We start from the raw sequence: 20361 nt of genomic DNA on the forward strand, positions 1-20361 counted from the left end.
GTGACATCTTATTGTGTCTCTGCTGTACATATTCCCAAAAATGCAGCTGAAGTTTACCTTCAGATACTTGTGAAATTTTGTCCAAAGGTACTGTTTCCATAAACTTCCTTCACAGTACATATTTTCACAAAACTTTGTTTTATTTAATGCCCTTAATTCTGAAGACAAGATATCCCAAGAGAAACTCAGCTTTCATATACATATTCACACACATATATTTACAGCCTATGGTGGCAGCTAAGAGTTAAAAATTGTGCCTAAGCATATATAAAGCAAGTAAAACAAAGGGGAAAAAAGCAATACATACATATATTTTTATTTTTAAGTCTTCAGACTGTGGATAACTTATTCTGAAATCCACTGTTAAACTATTGCATTCACTTGCCAGAATATAAGCTAAATAAAAGGAATGTGAAGAAAGCCAAAGCAAATTACTTTCAAAGTTCCCTTAAGAATCCTTTTCATATTTTTGTGCTTTGCACGCAGTTTTAAGAACAGCTCCCCCCAGTAGCCAGGATTATGAGCTCGGATGGGCATCAAGAGCTCCCTACAAATAACCATCCTTCTACTACCTTGTCTGACTGCAAGAATGCAATTTCATAAGATCAAATGTAATTGTGTTCCTATATAAGCTTATCAGCTACTGAGAAATGCAGACACTTGTAGCATCCACTTACACTTAAAAGCAAAAAAGAAAAACAAGATTAGAAAGACAGCTACAATCTACTCATAACACTAAATAGTTTTAAGTAAATTAATTACTAGAGGTAAAAATTATAACACTCTACAGAGAGAACTAAAAAATGCCTTACACAGCTCCTAGGGAAAGACAGGTATGGTACTTTACAACAGGACATACTTGAAAAATAAATCCAGCTTTGTTTATTACCTGATAGTTTCCTTTAAGGCTGCCTATTAATTGACTAATTTGACCAATTACAGTCAAGTCATGTAAAAGGTTCTGCAGATCATGGTACAGTTGCCCTGGTCCCATATACAGCTTGTCTAAAATGAATAAAAACATAAGGTTATATACAAAGATGTAATTCTTGGTTGAAAGAGAAAAGCATGGCAAAGATAATATTAACATATATTGCTAATTCTTAGCAATATGAAAAGCAAGGTTAACAAAATCGGTAATGCTCATTTTAAATTTTAAAAGCAACTAACACCAATGTGCAGCTAGGGTACTCATTACTTCTAAAAATCAGAGTGCTTTGTTTATACACGTATCACTGATATTCCATTTTAACAGCCCTGCAGACAGATAATTAGAAATGCATCTTGGGAAAGTGCAGGTAGTAGTATGTTATCATGTATCAGCTTCACATGTACAGGCGTTCCCATAGACATATCCTTTTAGCTCACCTTATATTGCCTTCTACAGCTACAATGACAATTCATGTTTATTCATCTAGTATGACTGAGAGCATTATATATAGTTTTAACAAGCATGCATTAGAACTATGACAAACACTGAAGCTTCACTGGCCCCAGAATTTCTTGCTGACATGAAAGTTTTGCTTAGCACCAAGCAGCAGACTTGCTGTTACTACACCTCAGTCTAAACAGCCTTCCCAAAGGTTGCTTTTAGTCACACAGCAAAGCCAAAAAAGCTATTTGTATCCTTCACTATGGTGGTTTAAAACTCAATTTGTTTAATTGATCGCAAGGCATATATCCACATCGAATCATATACCCACATCCTAACTCTAACATGAGCCTGCAATTTCACTGAATCAGTTGAAATTTTATTGCAACCATGGTCAAGTGAAAAAAAGGATTTTCACTGAGATAGCAACAAATCTTAATAGCAACAGAAACTTTCTGCTTTAGCAATCAATAAATACATGTGTTTAAGATAACGTCCATTCCAAAATTATACTGATAGTAGGATAAACTGTCTACTTAAAATGCACAAAGTTTCTTGCTAATACACTCTGACTTCCAGACGTGATATTAGGAGCAGGATGGGTATATAATTCTTGCGGAAATAGAACTCTCTCTCTGTAAAGAACCCCACCCTGTTTCACACAGAGTCAGCATGTTTCCCTTTGGCTATATGACAGGAACTGGGCTAGATTATCTTTCCAGGAAAGCCCCACACATTATTTAGCTCACAGAGCATATTATCCAAACTAGGATCCTTCATCCTTACCACAACTTTGGAGCTACTTAAGGGTGGCAAATTTCCCTGGAGCAGAAGGATTTCAAAACTGTGTTGGCAAGAATCTAACTGATGCTGGCTACCCACTCTGTAGACAGATCAGGAGCATGGACACAGGCAGGTCAGTGCTGGACTCAGGCCAGCTGCCAGCCAAGACATTTTGAGCACCTATGTTTCCTATGTCTGCTACAGGCCCCAAAGTATAAACCAGAGTACAACAAGCCAAACACAAAGCTATTAAAATAATGTAAGCTACAATAAACATGAAAAATGCACACACACAAGACAATTAATCTTAAATCATTAGTATGTTGTCAGTTACATATCAAAATAACTGTATTTTCTGAAGAAATGCCCCTATTTGGAGGCATCATACAGGTTGAAGACATCACCGGATGGTTTTCTTTAACACAACTCACTATACTAAGGCAGGAGTCTGCCTTAAAACTTGAAGAGCACAAAATTTTAAGTCTAAAGGAAAATGTTAAGGGTTACTTTACCTCTGATTTTTTCACTTCTCTGCAGGAAAATGCAACATTAACCTGAGCAGATGAACCTAAACACATTCCCATAAATTTTCAAATTATTCTCTTGCCCTTAAATCTTCTGTTAAATTGAATCAATGAAAGAATTTCTGTGTATTGCCCTTAAGCACTAAATAGGGGAGTGACTTACTACAGCACTTACTACTATTTACCCAGCCAGATAACAGACACAACTTTCATCCACCCTTCTTTGCCTGTTCTGAAAGTTAATTAAAAGAACAATCCAGCCTTTCTCACCCTTAAAACCAAATCAGTCCATAAAAAAAGATCATCACATTTATTCTACACTATGAAAAAGAATGACTGCAAGGTAGACCCAAGAGGACTTTATGCCACAGTCTTCAATGGAGGTCATAAGGAAAACTTTAACTTGTTACACGGATGGACTTGCCCTGTGCAGTGTATATATATTTACCATGCCTGAAAAGAGCTGTCCTATACAATCTTCTTCCTGGAGCTACAAACGCTCTTACAAATATCCTCATTCCAGACTTGAAAATAAGGTATAAATCTTGACTTTCATTCACTAATTGTCATCTGAGTCTATTTTGTCTCCTCCACGCATATTTTATCAGCTTTTTATAAGTCAAGATAAAAAGGATGCAAATAACAGTGTCAAAGCAAATAAACTAACCTGGCATCTGAAATTCTGCCACATAGAAAAATGAAACAGAAGTCACTTTAGGCTCATTCATTAAAGATCACATTAGCAGCACAGGAAAGAAAGCCAAAAAGCAGATCAATACATAATTAAAGGAGCCTGCCTCCATCTCTGATGCTCTACAAAAGAAACGGCCAAATTAAGAAGAAATTTTAATAGTCAAGGACTAGACCAACAGCTACGGCTAATATTGTACTTTTATGGAATTCCTTGGTGGGCACAAACTGGAACACAGTAAAATCACTAAGCTTCAGAGATCAGCAATGATGGACTCAGAGGACAGCTGAGAACTGGCCATGTGGTTAGTGTCTGGATAATGAGTTATAACAATTTCATCTCTGAATAGGGTCCTGTAAAGTTACTCTTTACACATAGGATTAGCTGCTTGGTGGTTAACAAAATGTTGACTCCTAGTTCAAATGGCTGAGAATTGTCTGATAGAGGTTTCTTTTGGGGTGAAGGAGGTGGGGGGGCACACTAATCTGATCATCAGATGTGTTTCTCAGTTCAAAGCCAAAGACTGGCTGCTTCAGCCTACACATGTTCCCTGACCATTTGATTACTGGCTATCTTGGGGTGGGTGTTCACCTTTTTTTTCCCCTGTAGAAAGCACTGAAAAACTCTTGGCTTCAATCCAAAGCAGTTACGTGGTTGGCTTCTTTTTGTACTTTGAAATGTTTCACAAATGATACAGCCGTTTCCTTCCTGTTTCTAAGCTACTCTTGCTGATCAAGCTCCAAAGCAATTTATTTTTCCAATGTGGAAAAAAAACAACCAACCAACAAACCAGCCCCAACCTTCCATGAGTTTAGAGGAGGTTCTCCCCAGCTCTACACATCCTATGTGTTACAGAAGACAGCGTGCCCAGGGAGGAGAACAGAGTGTGCTGTAACCAATACCTACATCTGGGGTCTTGGAAGCAACATTTTTTGCATTCCGCCTACAGATCAAGGGTGAAATCTTGGCCACATGTAAGTTAGCAGGAATTTTTTTCATCAGCTCCTTTGTTGCTAAGATTTTACCAGAGGAATTCGTGCCTCCCTGCAACAGGCAAGATCGCTGCCAAACATCAGTAATGCATGCAAAATACCTGATTCCGTGCACACCATTATTATGAAATACATTCAAGGTTAAAAAATAAAACAAAACTGCCACTTGCTTTAGAGGGAAGAAAAGCGGTCAAAGTTTAAATTGATTTTTGCTGCTATGCAAAATTGCTCCTTAGCCAAGATATATTTGAATACAGTACTAAACACTTATTTACCTCCTCATTTCCCAGAGTTACTATCAGCACAGCAGCTTTAAATTCACTAGTCCTGCCTGGTTTGAAGTAATTCTTATCATTGAAACAGAAGCGGTTTTAGCCCATTTACATCCAGGCATTTTCAAAGCCTGCAGCAAATTCCCTGGGTGTGGTTTAAGTCAGTTGGCTTAGGCAATATATGGATTTGGAAAGTTGTGCATGAATACACACATGCAAGAGAAGTACCTGTGTGCTAATGCTTGGGTATAGGCAGAGGGGGAGAACTGCCTTTGGCAGCAGGCTGTTTTACTAGGGAGCACAGCCAGCAGCTGAGCTCTCTTCCTGCACAGGGGCAGCTGCTTTAATGGGCACTGGCAGAGCAGCCTCTCCCTTGGGACTGCTGTCTATCCAGTTCCTCCAAATTGTCAATTCTCATGGGCACCACAAGCATATTGGATATTATAATCCTGAGCTGATCACACCCTATCCTTCCTTTCAAAGAATTACTAAGGGACACGTCTATTTACCATGGTGATCAGATTTATGTTACAAAAGGGGGGAAAAAAAATAGTGTTGCAATGCTTAGAGTAGATGTAGTCACCCACAATTTAAATGTCTATTCCTGGGTAAGCAAACACAATGGCTCAGGTGGTCCCTTCCTGTATTAAACTCCTGTTCATTCCCAATTAGAAGGATATTTTTTTTTTCATGTAATAGCATTACACAAATACAAGTGGCATGCAAATAAAATAAAAGCCTCATTCAGTATATTCTCAATATCACAACTATTCTTGCAAGCATTTCTGTATTGTGTACCGTGTTAAAGACAAAGGTTGTTAATAGATACACTCATGGGTATCTCTTTTACTGCAAAGTAACCAATCTTGACAAGATCTGCCTTGAGTATTATTATAGTAATGACCTTTGCTCCACATGGTTCAAAACCACAGTACATCAATACAAACTGCTTTATAAAAAGCCATACTTACATGAAGTGAGAACTGATGAGTGATGGGAATTCAAGGTCATTTGAAAGATTACTTTATTTCTGAGACACACAGAGCCTTGAAGTCAACTAGGTGTTACACAAAATAGAAGTTCACAAATGCTCAACATGTGAAAACCATAACTAAAACTGAGAAAAGCTATACTGCTGACTATAATTCCAGCATTACTGAAGAGTACCACTAAATTACTGAGGAACTTGAAGAACATGCCAGGTCCAAAGGCTACTCTGAAAGGTTGGTAGATCCCAAATTTGACTTGCCATTTGCAATCTGGTCTTTGAGCCTGAGCACATTTGTATTGCTTCCTCCCACAGAGCCATCTGTATGCATCCAGGCAGCATACTGAAACACCAAGTGTTCGAAGGGAAGAGATCTGGAAAAGATTCAACCCTCATGTTGGGCACAAAAATCACCTGGAGTGGGGGAGAAGTTATATATGTGGGAGGTAACTTCAAAAGTTGCTGTGTCTGAGCTAGTACTTGTATTAGAATTACTCACTCAGAACAAATAATAAAAGATTAGGCCCCTCCTGCAACACGTGTCTAAACCTGAGAAGCTTGTACAGTGTTCTGGAAAGCAAAGCATCACAATACCAGATGAATTCTTGATCAGTTCATAATAAACTGGGCTCATGTCATGAGATGCTTAACATGTTTAGGTTAAACTATGACAATGTAGCAGTACTATATTTAAAACTACTTAAGTGCAGTTAGAAATATTCAATTATTTTGTTTTAAAAGTGACTTTTTCCTGGAAATGTTTCACTGGTTTATTATTTTTCTTCCATCAACCAATAATGGGCAGACAGCACCCCACTGCTCAATTTTAAGACACCCACCACCTTCATGAGGTACAAGAATGGAGACAGTCTGAGACAGCATTATACCTGAAGTTAAATAGTTTCCTGTTCTCTGAAGATCTTGATAATTAATGTAAAGAGAGAAAACCAGAAAACATTAATAAAGGCCAAGATTTTATAGCTGTAATTGAAAAATTCTTCCCCTACACTTGGTACTGGATCATGCTCCTGGATCTGGTACACAAAAAACACACAAGACAAACACCTTGAAGGCGTTCTGGGAAAGAGAACTTGTCAAAAGGAGAAAAAGCATTCTTCTTGAGGAGGTCTAGTGGAACTGATTTCCTCAGTGAAAATGGAAAAGGAGACCTTTATGTGGCATTTCTATATACAAACAATCTATTTCAGCAACAGTTAAAAAGAGCTGGCAAAAAAGATCGTGAATATTTGGAATACCTGGATTCCAATGAATTGCCATTCATTTAGCACTTGATACTGATGCCCATTCTTAAGTACTATTCCCTTTCTCTTTACAAAACCCTGCACACCAGACCACCTAGCTTTTTCTGGAAGGGCAGTGATGAGGATCCCCTGCTGCTCTGAAACCTTCTCTTGCACATAACTTGACAAATCCAAGCACCAGCACCAGAAAGTGTATTTGACAAGGGAGTTGCCTCCGTACCTCTGACACCTTCCACCTGGAAATTCTGAACGAGTATTAAAGCCAGTGACAAAGCAGATGAGATTTTTAGATGCTGAACAACAAGCTTCCTGCACATTGCGTTATGTAAGCAAAGCCCCTACCAGCTCCTTCAGCACCACCCTCCTCCTATTTGTGTCCTTCCACTTGCTCACTCATGCTGCTCCTGTTTCCATAGACACCTCAGAGAAGCATGTGGGTGGGTTGTTTTCTCGTTTCTCCTTTATGAGAGCATTTTAATGGCCACCTGGAGTTTCAGTAAAATAAATAATAATTAAAAAAAAAATAGTCTTGTGAATCCAAAATCCTAGTTTAAGATGTAAACAAGCCCACAGGTCAATTTAAAGTTTGTAAGAGAAAAGCAGACTTTATGCCTTACCCATTTCTTTTCTTTCACATCAAATCCAACTCATGATCTCCACAATTGCACGCACCCAAAAAATCTGAGCCACCGTAGCTCAACTGTAGCTCACCTGACTCTCAGGTCTGAAGTACACAGATATTTAGAGAGTATATCAGTCTCCAGGTTTGGAAATTGAAGCAAATGGGAAGTCAGGAGCAACCTCAGAAGACAAAGAGTTTAAGTGGCAGCCATAAATGAAAAGCTTAGCCGCTACTCACATGTAGCTTTAAAGCATAACCCTAAATTAGGCTTAGTAACTCCGTGCAGAAAGAAGCAGCACAAACACATACACAATATTAAGGGATAAGCAATTAACCCCTGGAGTAAGCAAGCCTAATTAGCAATACAGTCAGGACCCATCATCATCAACCAACATGAAGAGCATTACCATAAACATGAAATGACATTATTCAGTCTAATCATATTTTAATCGTGTAAGCACCTAAAAGTAATCTTTGTAAGCTTAATTATTGAATCCAATAATCTGAGCCTCTAAAACTCTTTAATGTATTTATTCTCACTGCCATGCAAGACAGGGGAGTTCTTCAAGTCCTGATCACAAAGAACCAAATGCCACCCAGTACATATAAAACAGTGCTGGGAAACAAACCTCCCAAGTCTCAACTCTGGCAAAGTATTGTTAACATGCTTCACCTCCCTGTCAGCTGCTAATACCTTGCTTTCAATGAGTAATTACATGAATGCTGAGACCTGTCTTGCTGTATGCTCACTGTATCAGATCTGAATACCAAAGAAACAGGTTGCACAAAAACTACAGTTCAACCACAAACCTGCTTATTCACACAGTTTGAGCACTATAAAGATAAGATCAACAGCTTGCAACTACAAATACTGAGTAAGGTATTAAGTTCATAATGCTATACCATTTGTGAGTAAAATTATGCAAGCACACCAAGGAAACGCAAAGCCTCTTGAGATGGTGACAAGTAGCTCATACACTAGGAACATGGATTATATTAAACTCCAGTTAATCCTGGCCAACAGGGAATTTCACAGATAAAATGCCATAAATATTTTTCCTGCTGACAGAAGCAGCTGTGCTGTGCCAGATATGTTGAAGGAAGCGAAAGCAGTAGGGGACAGGAGGGAGAAACACCGGAACCCAAATACGCTGACAAATGCAGACCCCATAGCCCAGCTCCTCAACATCTCTCTAGCCAGGACAACAGTCAAGTGCTTCCTGGACCCTGTGCTGACTGTAGGTATGGATCAGAGGAACTCCAGCTCCTGCCTCTATTCCCATGAGGAAGGAAATCTTGGAAACAGAGAATTTAGAGTGAAAGGCCCTTTCCTCTCACAGGTCCCAAAATGAAAGGCTGAGGACAGCCTGGACCTGGAAGCTTTGCTCTTTCCTACAGAGGAAGAGGGGCTGCACAGGATCTCCAAGGAGCACCTGCACAGTCATGAAGGGCAAGAGAGGAACTGGATGTGAGAAGATAAGCACTAACTTAAACAGGCAGTGAAAGTACACATATGAATGTGTTTCATGATCAAAGTACTGCAGGGATCTCAAGACAGGTCTGCAAGTGATTGTAAACTGGCCAAGCTGCTAAAGCTTTTCCCTAGAGTTCCCAACAGACTAGTTATAACAGCTCATGCGGAAATTGTGCTGAGGAGCCTATCTCCCTAGTCACACTCGCTTGCTTGCTTATAGCTTGGTTTCTACTCATTTTACTACTCTGTCAACTCATCGACAAGACCCCTAGCAACACAGAAAAAGGCTTATAGGAGGTGAACATCAAGCCCTATAACTACACTTACAAATACAAAAGGCAAAGAGAAGAATCTCATCCTAAGTGGGTGAGACAAACACGTAACACCTAATTTATTCTACACCCAAGCTACCAACTAGAAACATATATCCACTTAACGAGTGAACTATTTAATGTCACCCAGCTGAACAGGCCAAGTTGGAGTTACTTAAATCTCTGGTCTTTTGTTAGCATATGTCAATGCTAGTCTACATTTATGAACACAGTAGATATCCTTTAGTGTACAGTATTATTTTCAATAGCTTTAAAATAAAGATTCACATTATTACTCTATACATATTTCACAGAGGTGAAAGTTAGTTCAGCTAGAATTCATGACACAACATCCTTTTAAAACCTTATCGCCAACGCTAGAGTTGATATGCCTAGACATTGCATTGCATTTGTCCAGCCTCAAAGTGATGATAAAGTTGACAACTTTTTTTGCTTTCCCCAAGTCTACGTTTCTCATTAGACAAACCAGCAAAACCCCCTCGCTTTAATAGCAACAGCAGTCACAGCAGCACAAGCTGTTTTTGAGAAAAGCTGTCCTTCCACTGAGCAAGACATCAACAGAAACACATGAGCACACTATAGTACATCAAACATCCACACCTGTTTCCCTGGCAACACTTGCAAACCTACAAGAAGTAACTGCATCAGACAGGAGGAAACTCAGAAGAGAGGAATCATGCCTGCACTTCAGGGCTGTGTCACTACTACGCTGACAATAAACACAACCCACGGAGATCAAAGCCACAGGTGAATGGAAACTGGAGTACAAATGTCTTCCTGTAAGTCTGACCAGGAAAGGAGAAAAGCCATGGTTTAGCAGTGCTGAGATTTGATAATCAGTTAGGAATTATAAACCTGTGAAACAAAAAAATACCAGTAAAATGCAGCCATAAACATGGTAACCCTTTTTTTTTTATTATTATTTTACTGTTATCTCACATCTAATGATTGCATGATATATAGTACTGGTGGGTCTTTTTCTCCTTCAGCCTTTAACCATATGGCTCAAATTAAACAGTTCTTTGTTTAAGTCATAGGCTATGCTGCATATGTCTCATGATCAGCTGTAGAATACTGCTGACAGGCACTGGTTTCCCACCCAGAAATGGCAGGATGCTTAGCTCTCTCCACTTGCTTCTACAGACTCTCTTTAGTCTGGTCTTCTTAAATAAAATCACTGTGAAAAACTTTTACAGCTCACCCCTTTTGTTCTTGAGAACCACAGAATGGACAACTTGGGGTGGCTGCTTTCACTGCAGCACCAAACAGGCAGGCATCCATCTCAGCACAGAAACCACATTTCATAAACCATCAACAGTTTGCATAAAGTGCTGCATAATCATAATAACAGATGTCAGGAGTCTGAGAAACTGAATCTCTGGAAAGTATATTTGACTTTTGCTCCTATACTCACATTTAAGAAGCATAATAAACAACTGCATTTTCAGTGATTTTATGTATAGATGGATGACTTGCAAGGTCCTGATTCTCCTAGAGTGGAATATAGTACATTTTGCTGAGAAGTTACAAATTTGCTATTGACTATACGTTTTATATTTTCAGAAGGCATATTTAAAATATGTCATATTAACCAAGCTGTATTCATTGATCTTCACCCATCCTCATTTTTATTGGAAGAATGCAGGTAACACTGAACTTTCTTGGTGCCCTCTTTCCATAAATTTGATTCAGCTTCTCATCCATTTTAACTGAGTAATTTCCTAGAATATAGCTATGCAGTAAACTGCCTCAAAAGCCAACCAAAAAACCCCAACCCTCTAATAAACCAAAAGCAAAGGAAACAGCCAGCAGATAAATCCCTTCAAGTACTAAAATTATTCAGGATAAAGCAGCATATATTAACAAAAAAAGATAATAAACATGTTAATTTGCTTTAAATGCTTACAGCATCTAAAATAACAAAGACAAAATTAACTAAAAAAATAGTTAGCAATAAACTAGTATTTGAATGATCACTGATTACTTTTTAAATTCATCTATGATTTAACATGATATTTGAAGATCCCAATTACCTATGGACATGTTTAAATGATCAGTGGCCTCCATTAACTTCCCTCTGGACACATTAGATGTCCAAGATCCTTCCAGTGTTTAGGGTTTCTACCCAGACCACAGTTTATTTTATAGGTGGGGAAACTGAGGTACAGAACTATCAAGACTCGCCACAAACATGCAAGCAAGCCCATCACAAAGTAAATACTAAAATTCAGAATAGAGGAGAACAACAGGAATAAAGCAAAAGCACATCAAGGACAGGAGCAGCACAGCAGAATACGCTCCAGGAAAACCTTCCTGTTTTCCTCACCATATTCTCAGTCCACACAGTTTCTCCTATCAAAAGACAAAGGGCTTAAAACAGAAGTGAATTAACAGCCGCTGAATGTGTTCTCCTCTAGAATTCAGAGGCAAAAGACTGCTATGCAAAGCAGAGCTGGGTAGAAAGCTGCAAATTGAGGATTTTGCCTAATAAAAGCTAAGTTCACATAGCCCTTGCTTTCCACCTTAGAACAGTACTAAAGCATGTCCTTGATTTATATGTACTACTAAAACCTATCAACCTTTCAGCAGCTACATATTACAGCTCGTATGAGGTTAATCCAAATTCAGCTATTAATTTCTTTGTAGCATGCAAAGTAAAGTTTGCATCTTTAAACTATACTATTCTGCCAGAAAGCGTAAACTTCATTTAGCAAATAAAAAATAGAGATACGCTTATGACAGTTGGCTTCTCATAAAAAGGATTCTGGGAGAGAAGAAACTGCCATGATAAGAGAAATATAACTAATGACCAGTAATTCTTACAAGGACACAACCAGAACCCATCAAAAATCCTTGCTAACCACAGCAATAATGTGAGAATACCAGCCTCACAGGGGTCAAATACTTGACTTTCCCCTGCTACTTAACACTTTTACACAGAATCGTCATTATTCTTTATCTCTTAAGTTCCTGCAAACTGGAAATGAACTGAAGATAAGGTTTGAGACATGGATCTACATCATCGAAGGAAGATTTTGCTTGTAGCATCCCAAATTGTTCTTGCTCATTAGATACTACGAAAACCACATACTATGAGGCCCCTGGGATGTGCTTTGCAATTTGTGGTAAATACCCAATAGTCTCACCAGCAATATGATAATAAAGATTGTGTCATCATCAACTATAAAATGTAGCATCTTGGTATATGCAAATTAACAAGCAACAATGGACCATTACACAAAGTCTTACCAGTCCCTTTCTCTCTGCAGTAAAGCTGTACTAGCTGAGCTTCTGTAATCTTTAGCAGCCAAGAAGACTAAAACTAAGGGGCAACTCTACAGAATAACTAACACAATTAGGTGTGTATTCAAACTTATCTATATAGGCCAATTAGACAAATCTACATTCAGAATAACAGCTAACGCAGACATAGCAGTATGTGCAAACAGCAAGGCTATGCTTTTCTGCTTTCATGATTGGTTATATTAATTTTAGTTGGGCCATCTGGCAGAAATGTTTGATTAAAGCTGAGGGAAAATGTATTCATTTGTATAACCAGTATCCTTCATAGCCTTTTTATTTCTCATCTTTTGCTCCCTTTTATTAGAAGGCTGAATACAACAATCAGAATTTACCAAGAGAACAATTAGTTCAGCTCATCTTTTACCTAATTAACTGCCATTTAATCTGAAGGTTGAGGCTACAAATGATGTGCAAAGTGGGATATTGTCACTAAACATCATGAAGCTGACAAAAACTCAAAGCCAAGAGGTTAAATTAGGTTCTAAAGGACTATTTGGATAAGAGTTATTCTCTCTCCCCTCATGCTCCATTTCCCCATCTGATCTTGATGACAGAAAAGGATTTGGTATTATCAGCTGTGAAGCCACTGCACAAAGTTGCAGCAGGAATATTCAACAAGCTGTTCCTCCCACACTCACCTACAAGAAAGACTCCCAGTTCTAAGTAATATGCTCCCTTATTACACTCCTCTCAGGGTCATGAATGCAGCAGCTGGTAAATGGTAATAGAAGAGCTTTAATATTGTCAGAGTAGCCCATTAATGCTAAAAGGAGTTGCAAGAATGAAGTCACCCTTGAAATTGATACATAAGTACCTACAAAAATTTCCTATGGCTATTTACAAAGGGAGGAGCAAGAAGACCTGAAAATAACCATCCTGGAGAATATGTGGGATAATAAATGCTGCATCTGCACCTCAGGCCATCCTGAAGCATAACGTTTATGCCTCCTTTCAGCACAACTGTGGGAAAATTCATGACTCCAATATTAAAGAAATACAGTGTGAAATAATTCCCTGAGCTAGCACCAAAATTCATGTACCTTTTAGTCCATTAATAGGGATCATAATCTAAATATATTAAATGCACATAAAAGTACAGTATTTAGGCAAAATACAGGCTATAAAAATAACATTATACATGAAAGGCTAGCTACCAAGCAAGTTCTTGAAATTCATACATCTCCTGAGGGTAGCTGGCAGGCTTGTAGGAGGGATTAACAAGTACAGAAAGAACTTGCAAACTTCAGAGCTTGAGGTCAGTTTCGGAGAGAAACTTGGAGGAAATTACCTATTGGCATATTGCTTCAAAAACATTCATTAAAATTAAAATTCAAGTGTTTTTTTCTGAAACACTTGTTATTATGTTGTAAGGGTACAATACTATGTATGGGCAGCTTCTACTTTGTCATAACTGTTTGTGTCCAGACTCTTATTTCACAGCAATAGGGTGGCCAGTCATTTTTATTGAAACTTCCTTGCCTTAACTATGGGATAAAGAACATATGAATGACCAGCTACATTAGCCAGTACACAACACCAAAATAACCTTTTTTGCACACCCACACACATTCATGCTTTAAAACTCTATATGCATTCGTGCATAAAACTCTAAACTAGGAAAAATAAGAGTAATTCATGTTTCAAGGAAGAAGACTTGCTACCAGTTTATGGATCCAGAGTTTCCAAAGAAAGAAGCTGTATTACTGTCCACGTTACAGAAGTCTTAATGCACAAAATGCTTTCCTTTGCTTTCAGTAGCCCACTGAAATTCAAATATGATTTTAACAAAAGAAGTCTGTAAGAGTCAGTAACTCCTGTCACTTACTTGGCTTTGAGTTAATGACGGCATTCTCAGCAGAGTGCTGGGGTGGAAACCTGCAGTTGTCTCCTTGGCCCTCGCTGCTGCCATACTCTATGACTTCCACTTGTCCAAGTGGTACGCTCCACTTCAATAAGTACCTCTGGCCAGTTGTCACGGTGCCACTGCTTTCATAGGAAGAGCTGGAAGATGCACAAATTACTGCTGTGACAAGCAACTATGTTTAATGGCATCCTATTTATTATTTTAGCTTCTAAAATCTGCTGTTTATCAGTCTGAGTGCCATGCAGAACTTGAAACAAATACATGCATCAGGCTGACTTTTGAGACTGACCTTTCCTGAAGTGCAATAAGCAGATATGCAGGTGCAAATAGTCTTGCTTATAAACAGCATAGGGCTGCCAATAACTGTCCCTACATTTCTATAACAAAACATAAATGACCATCTTGTAAGACCAATGTGCATTTTGATATCCTAATACAAGTGTTTAGGATGACACTTTGGCTCCATATTTTCCTAATTCTTTTGAAACAGTGCTCAAATGAAGTGACTGCTATGGTTAGAGGAGTATAAATGATGGGACCTTTGAATGACTACCGGCAGTAGGAAGGGCAACATAACCTCCCAAGGGGTTATGAGCTAATGTTTCTGCCGAGCCCCACAACCTAGGATGTCCTTTACAGAAGACCTGCTGTGGCTTCTGAGAGTAATCTCACGTGAGCTGCTACTAAAGGAAACGTGTATCGCAACAGGCATTTCAGAGGGAAGAGCACACTGGAGAAGTTCACTTGGAACAGAAATGGCATTAATACTCCTCTTCCTTTGTTTCCTTCATTCCCTTATGCACATTTAAGCACGTATTTGTCATAAAGGACAAAAGAGATATTAAAGTGAATAAAAAGAGACCTACTTCACAGAAAGGATGACTGAAATACAACAGTTAAATGCCTGGGAGAAATCAGCAAAATGCATTTATTGAGAACAGTACCTAAATGCTAGTGTTTAGGTTGTTAGCTACCTATTCACAGCAGTCATACTTTTGTTTCAATGAAGAGGCAAGTAGGAACAAAACCCACAACTGCCACAGCTTAAGTAAATATTTATAAACTCTTGATCTAGTTTAGAAGAAAGAAAACAAGACTAGGCAGGACGCAGCTGTTCAATCACTAGGGACAGCATCCACCCTCTCCAACTGCTACTACTTAAAAGTTGAGTCTCCAGTTTGAACCAGTCATCTAGACTATATGTGAAGAAGGAGCTTCTGAGGGTCATGTATTCTGTAGAAATAAATGTCTTTTGCCAGCTACAGAGGAACCAATAGAGGTCCTCAGGCTGCTGGTATGTTGACTGTTTCTGTAAAGGTTGGACAAAAGGTGGTTAAGAGAAGTGAGCTGATACATACTATGCTGCTACATGTACATGTAAAGCTTCTGAGGTCTACAGCTCCAGGGGAAATCCGGAGGCATGCACCTTGAAAACAACTGTTATAACAGAAGCCTAGCTTAGGTAAGATGCCTAATGTCTATACAGCTAAAATGAAGAGAAATAAAGCTCATCCTGCATGAGCCAAACAGGCAAGGGGCACACTCTACACCATACCTTTATTTTGAACAAAAACTTCTGTACCAGATAAAGGTCATGTCAAAACTTGCACATGATTTCCTTCAGTTCCTAACTGTATTTTGAATCACAAAATGTCATGGACACTAGGACACAAAGGTAGTTTCTTCCACCTTAAAAGCAATCCATGAAATCATGAAGGAATACACACACACAGCTTGCAGTTGGAACCCCACTCTTTTGCCAAGAAACTCACAAACCTTTGCTAGTGAATAAAGATAAAAGTCCATTCAACTACTCTAAAAACTCAATCATATAAACAAGCAGGTTGGAAAGCAAACCTTAACTGCTAGAGAAAAACATTATTAAGCTTTTCTGGAGTCAGCAAACGCCATGACACATTCATGCACAATTACCATCCCAAAGGAAGTTGCTCATAACCAGTTAATGCACATAGGAACAACAGTGCTGTGATAACTGGAACTGTTCACTTCATAAGGAACCCATAAACTTGGCATAACTGTGAACAGAGAATGAAAACAGACTGCACATTGCCACTTCCGGGACAAATACAGAAAATCCAAGACAACAATAGTATGGAAGAAGATAAAATATGAATGGTTAAAAGCAATGCTCTTGCAAACAGCAATGAGAAAAAATCCAGGTGATACTAAGCAACTGAAGAATTTGTAAAGGAAAAAGAATCACAGGATAATTTACATAAGCTTGTTAATTTTCTGAAGTGCAGTTATTACATGCATTTCTCACTCACTAACATGAAACCAAGCATTCACACGATTACAAAAAATCTGTACTGCATTCATACTTCAGTAATAAATTAAGATACCAACCCAATATTATGCTTAAGAAAAGATGTTCTTGGAAGATATTAATGCTCCACATTTTCTCTGTCAAAATGTACCATCACATAAAGCAATTAATGATACAAGCAACATTTGAATGTGAGTGTGACCTTGGCGTGCACAGAGATATAGTAACAGAAGTACAGCCAACTAAAACACAGAAGACGCTATGAAAATACGCTTTTTTCAAAGCACCTCAGCTTTAATCCTTCAACGTTTGCTCTCAGAGATAAAAGCTTTCCCCAGCTGGAACTCTGCTAGTGAGTTCCAGGTTTGTTCTGGCCACATGCATTAGCTTTGTGTTTTGTTTTGGTTTTTTAAATTTGCAGATTATGACAAGTTACAGATTTGAGAGTGTGTGACGGTATGAACTTAAGGAGGAGAAAAATCCTACCTTGGCATGCCTGTGCTCTGCTAAACACTAATATACAGCAATAACTAGAGACTGTGGAGCACTTCTACCTTAAGGACTGCAACAAAGCTGGTTATCCCTTTATTATATCTACTCCTAAAAAATCATTAACCGTAGTAAAACCAACAATAATAATTTTTTTAAAAGCGTCATTTTTTCCAGCTGAAATTGGAACATTCATTTAAAAAGCATGAATTGTCTTACCGAATATTTACTGTTGCACACATCAACACATCATTTAACATGAAAAGCCGTCGTTCTTTGGTTTTGACAATTTCTCCTTTGTCATTGTAAACCGTCTCAACCATATCATCAGTCCGGATGAGGTATCTGTTTCCACTGCTGAGTAGCTAGATTTTAAAAACAATCAACATTGTGTATTATGCAGGGCACATCTAACATCTGGTGCAAAAAAAGAAAACACAACGGGTTATCACTTGCCATCCTCATATAAGTGCCCACAGGTGGATTTGCCAAGTGAATTAAGACTCTTTATTAATTTGCTTTTCATTTAGAGAAATAGCAGCTTCTGCTGCCACCAAAATGGCCTGCAGGGATTTTCAGTCTTAATATGGAATGTAATTGCTCTGAGAATCTTTCACACAGATAAAGGTCCCCTAGCAAAAGAACAACAGCAAGAAAAACCTCCCACAATTTCTGTGGCTTCCTTCCCTCATCCCACCTTTCACAGCCCATTTAAGTGCTAAATGTGGTTCTAGCTGTCCCAGGATGGGAGGTCAGCGTGGGAGGATCAGACTGCCAAAAAATCGTATATACAAGAGACACATGGCATGTAAATATCTTCTGCTGTTGGCCTTCAAGGGCTGAGGATCAGCACTGTGTGCAAGTATGAACTAATCCTTCACAGGTCAAACACCACCTTTGGTAGTGGCCAAGAGAACAAAATGGTCCATAACTTCCTCATTTCCTATCCACCTTCTTCACTGCTTGTTACACTCTGCCTGGCATTGTTCCAAAACTATATGTGCACCCTTTTCTGATAAAGACCTTAAAACAACTGTGTTCTGGTTGACTACCACTATCCTAAAAACTACGCTTTTACGCATCACAAAAAAAAATCCTCCTTGCACTCCTTCAGCATGCACCCACTACTCCATCCCAGGATGAGTCCAGTGTGTAATCATCTGTAACTTCACAAAAGCAATAACTGAAGCATTTATGCCCCATCTCATAGGAAAGGAGGAACCATTTATGATGCAAATAAGCATATATATAAATATATCCACAGTACACATAACTACTAACAAACTCAAATGAAGAAGACTGTTCCTTCCTTCCTACTGAATGCCTTCTACAGTTCTTTAAAGACATTTCTACTGTGTGATCCAAATGCATGAAGTAGACTGGGAAGTTCCTTAAAACAAGACAGGTCTTGGACACATTCAATAGCACATCTTGAACTGACCCATAGCTGGAATCAATACAGTATAAGGAACTTGTTCCCTCCTTTACGTAGGAGTAATTCCTCAGTTCTCGGATAAATTAATAGTTGAATTTTTCCATGCAGAAAAATGCATAAGACTTTTCTATCCAGCACTGCCACAGAACACCAATACTACTGCCGCTCTTTCAGCATGCCACTCACTCCAGCACACAATGGTTTAAGCAGCGAGTCTCTTCAAGGTCACATCTCAAATCTACCACTAGAATGACCCCATGTTGGTGACATTTACATAAAAATCCACAAGTATGTCTTTGATGTCTGTTTTGGAGATCTCTCAAGGCCCACAAACTAACTCTTCCATCATACGCTCCCACTTTTCTCACCTTGTTCAGATAGCGTTCATTCATTGCTTTTGCTATTTGTTTTATTTCACAGCGCTGATCTGCATCCCTTTTCCTTTCATTTAACTTCTCTGCCAGTGTTTCTAGTTCCGTAAGAGCCATCTGTAGAGGTAATCTGTCGGGATGTCCTTTATTAGTGTTTTTCAACATATCCTGAGAGGAAATGATAAAACAAACAAAAATCAGATTTCATTTCAAAGTCAAGTTCAAAAGATTATAGGATGTACAGTTTACCACAATGTTCTTTACCTGAGTACACTTACTAATAAGACCAATGGATATCTAATGAATATTCATACAGCACATTGTTTACTGTACTATCTTAATAGTTCTTGAAAAAGATACTGAATGGGGTCATATACAGCTCATTTATAGGGCAAAAGTACAAAGAAGGAACTTGAAAATGAATATAAAAACTGCAAATGTAAATATAAATGAAAAAAATACACATAATATTAAACACAAGTTGAAAATCAGTATTATCGTATAACATGTAGGTGTCCATAAACAATGACTTAAAACTCTTCTGACATTTACTGTCATAATAATATTGTATTATCTTTATTACTGTTATTCCAAACTAACACATTGACAGCATGCTCATCTTCAGGTAGAACAAACTAGTTCACGGTGGTCACAACAGCTTCTCAAAGTCTTTCCCTTTTGTACGGATACAGTAGGAACAATTTGAATTATATTTTTTCTCATTTCCCACAGCACTTAAAAATCTCAGTGCATTCACTACTGCTTCCTGCTACAATGAATTCCATTTCTCCCGCTACCTCAAAAACTCACCATGGCTTCCCACCTGCGTGCTCCCCCCACAACTACCTCTCTCCCACAGTAATTTCTGGACCTGCACGACAAAGCCTTCCCTCCTCTATGACACCTGCAAAACACAGCTAACTCACAGCGCTCACTGGGATGAACCTGCCATGATCTGGACGGAGTTACAAATGGCCTAAGCTGGCCTGGAGCAGGTCTACACTGGGGAACTGTGCTGTTCCTGCAGCTTAACTGCCAGCTCAGACAAGACCTGAAGACTCCCTATCAAACCCTAGTTATCATGGGAAGGAAACCAAGATGCTGCAGATCAGAAGGAAGCTGTACCATACTGCAGCAGATCCTCTGAGCAAAGCAGCCAGGGAGAGAGTGTACTTTCAGTCTATACCCCACATATATTCTGAACTATCCAAAGCATGAATTACATCTTTTTGTGTTTTTCATAAATGAGAAGTAATGACACAAAGTCCCTAGTGGTGTTTTTAAATGTGATTAGATAAAC

At 38.6% G+C, this 20361-nt stretch overlaps 1 protein-coding gene across 1 annotated transcript in view; it reads right to left on the reverse strand.

Annotated features, from left to right (window-relative positions):
* ARHGEF10 (Rho guanine nucleotide exchange factor 10) overlaps positions 1-20361 on the reverse strand; it is a 107528-nt gene that overhangs the window by 34451 nt on the left and 52716 nt on the right. The window contains exons 17-20 of the mRNA XM_061357532.1: positions 19059-19229; positions 17475-17620; positions 14441-14616; positions 890-1005 (exon numbers count right to left, since the gene is read on the reverse strand). Of these exons, the coding sequence (XP_061213516.1) occupies positions 890-1005; positions 14441-14616; positions 17475-17620; positions 19059-19229 (609 nt within the window). The remainder of the gene's footprint in view (positions 1-889; positions 1006-14440; positions 14617-17474; positions 17621-19058; positions 19230-20361) is intronic.

This window comes from Neopsephotus bourkii, unplaced genomic scaffold (genome assembly GCF_033783945.1).
Source record: "Neopsephotus bourkii isolate Nb327-2 ecotype Australia unplaced genomic scaffold, CSIRO-AGI_Nbou_v1 NB_908, whole genome shotgun sequence".
NCBI lineage: Eukaryota > Metazoa > Chordata > Aves > Psittaciformes > Psittacidae > Neopsephotus > Neopsephotus bourkii.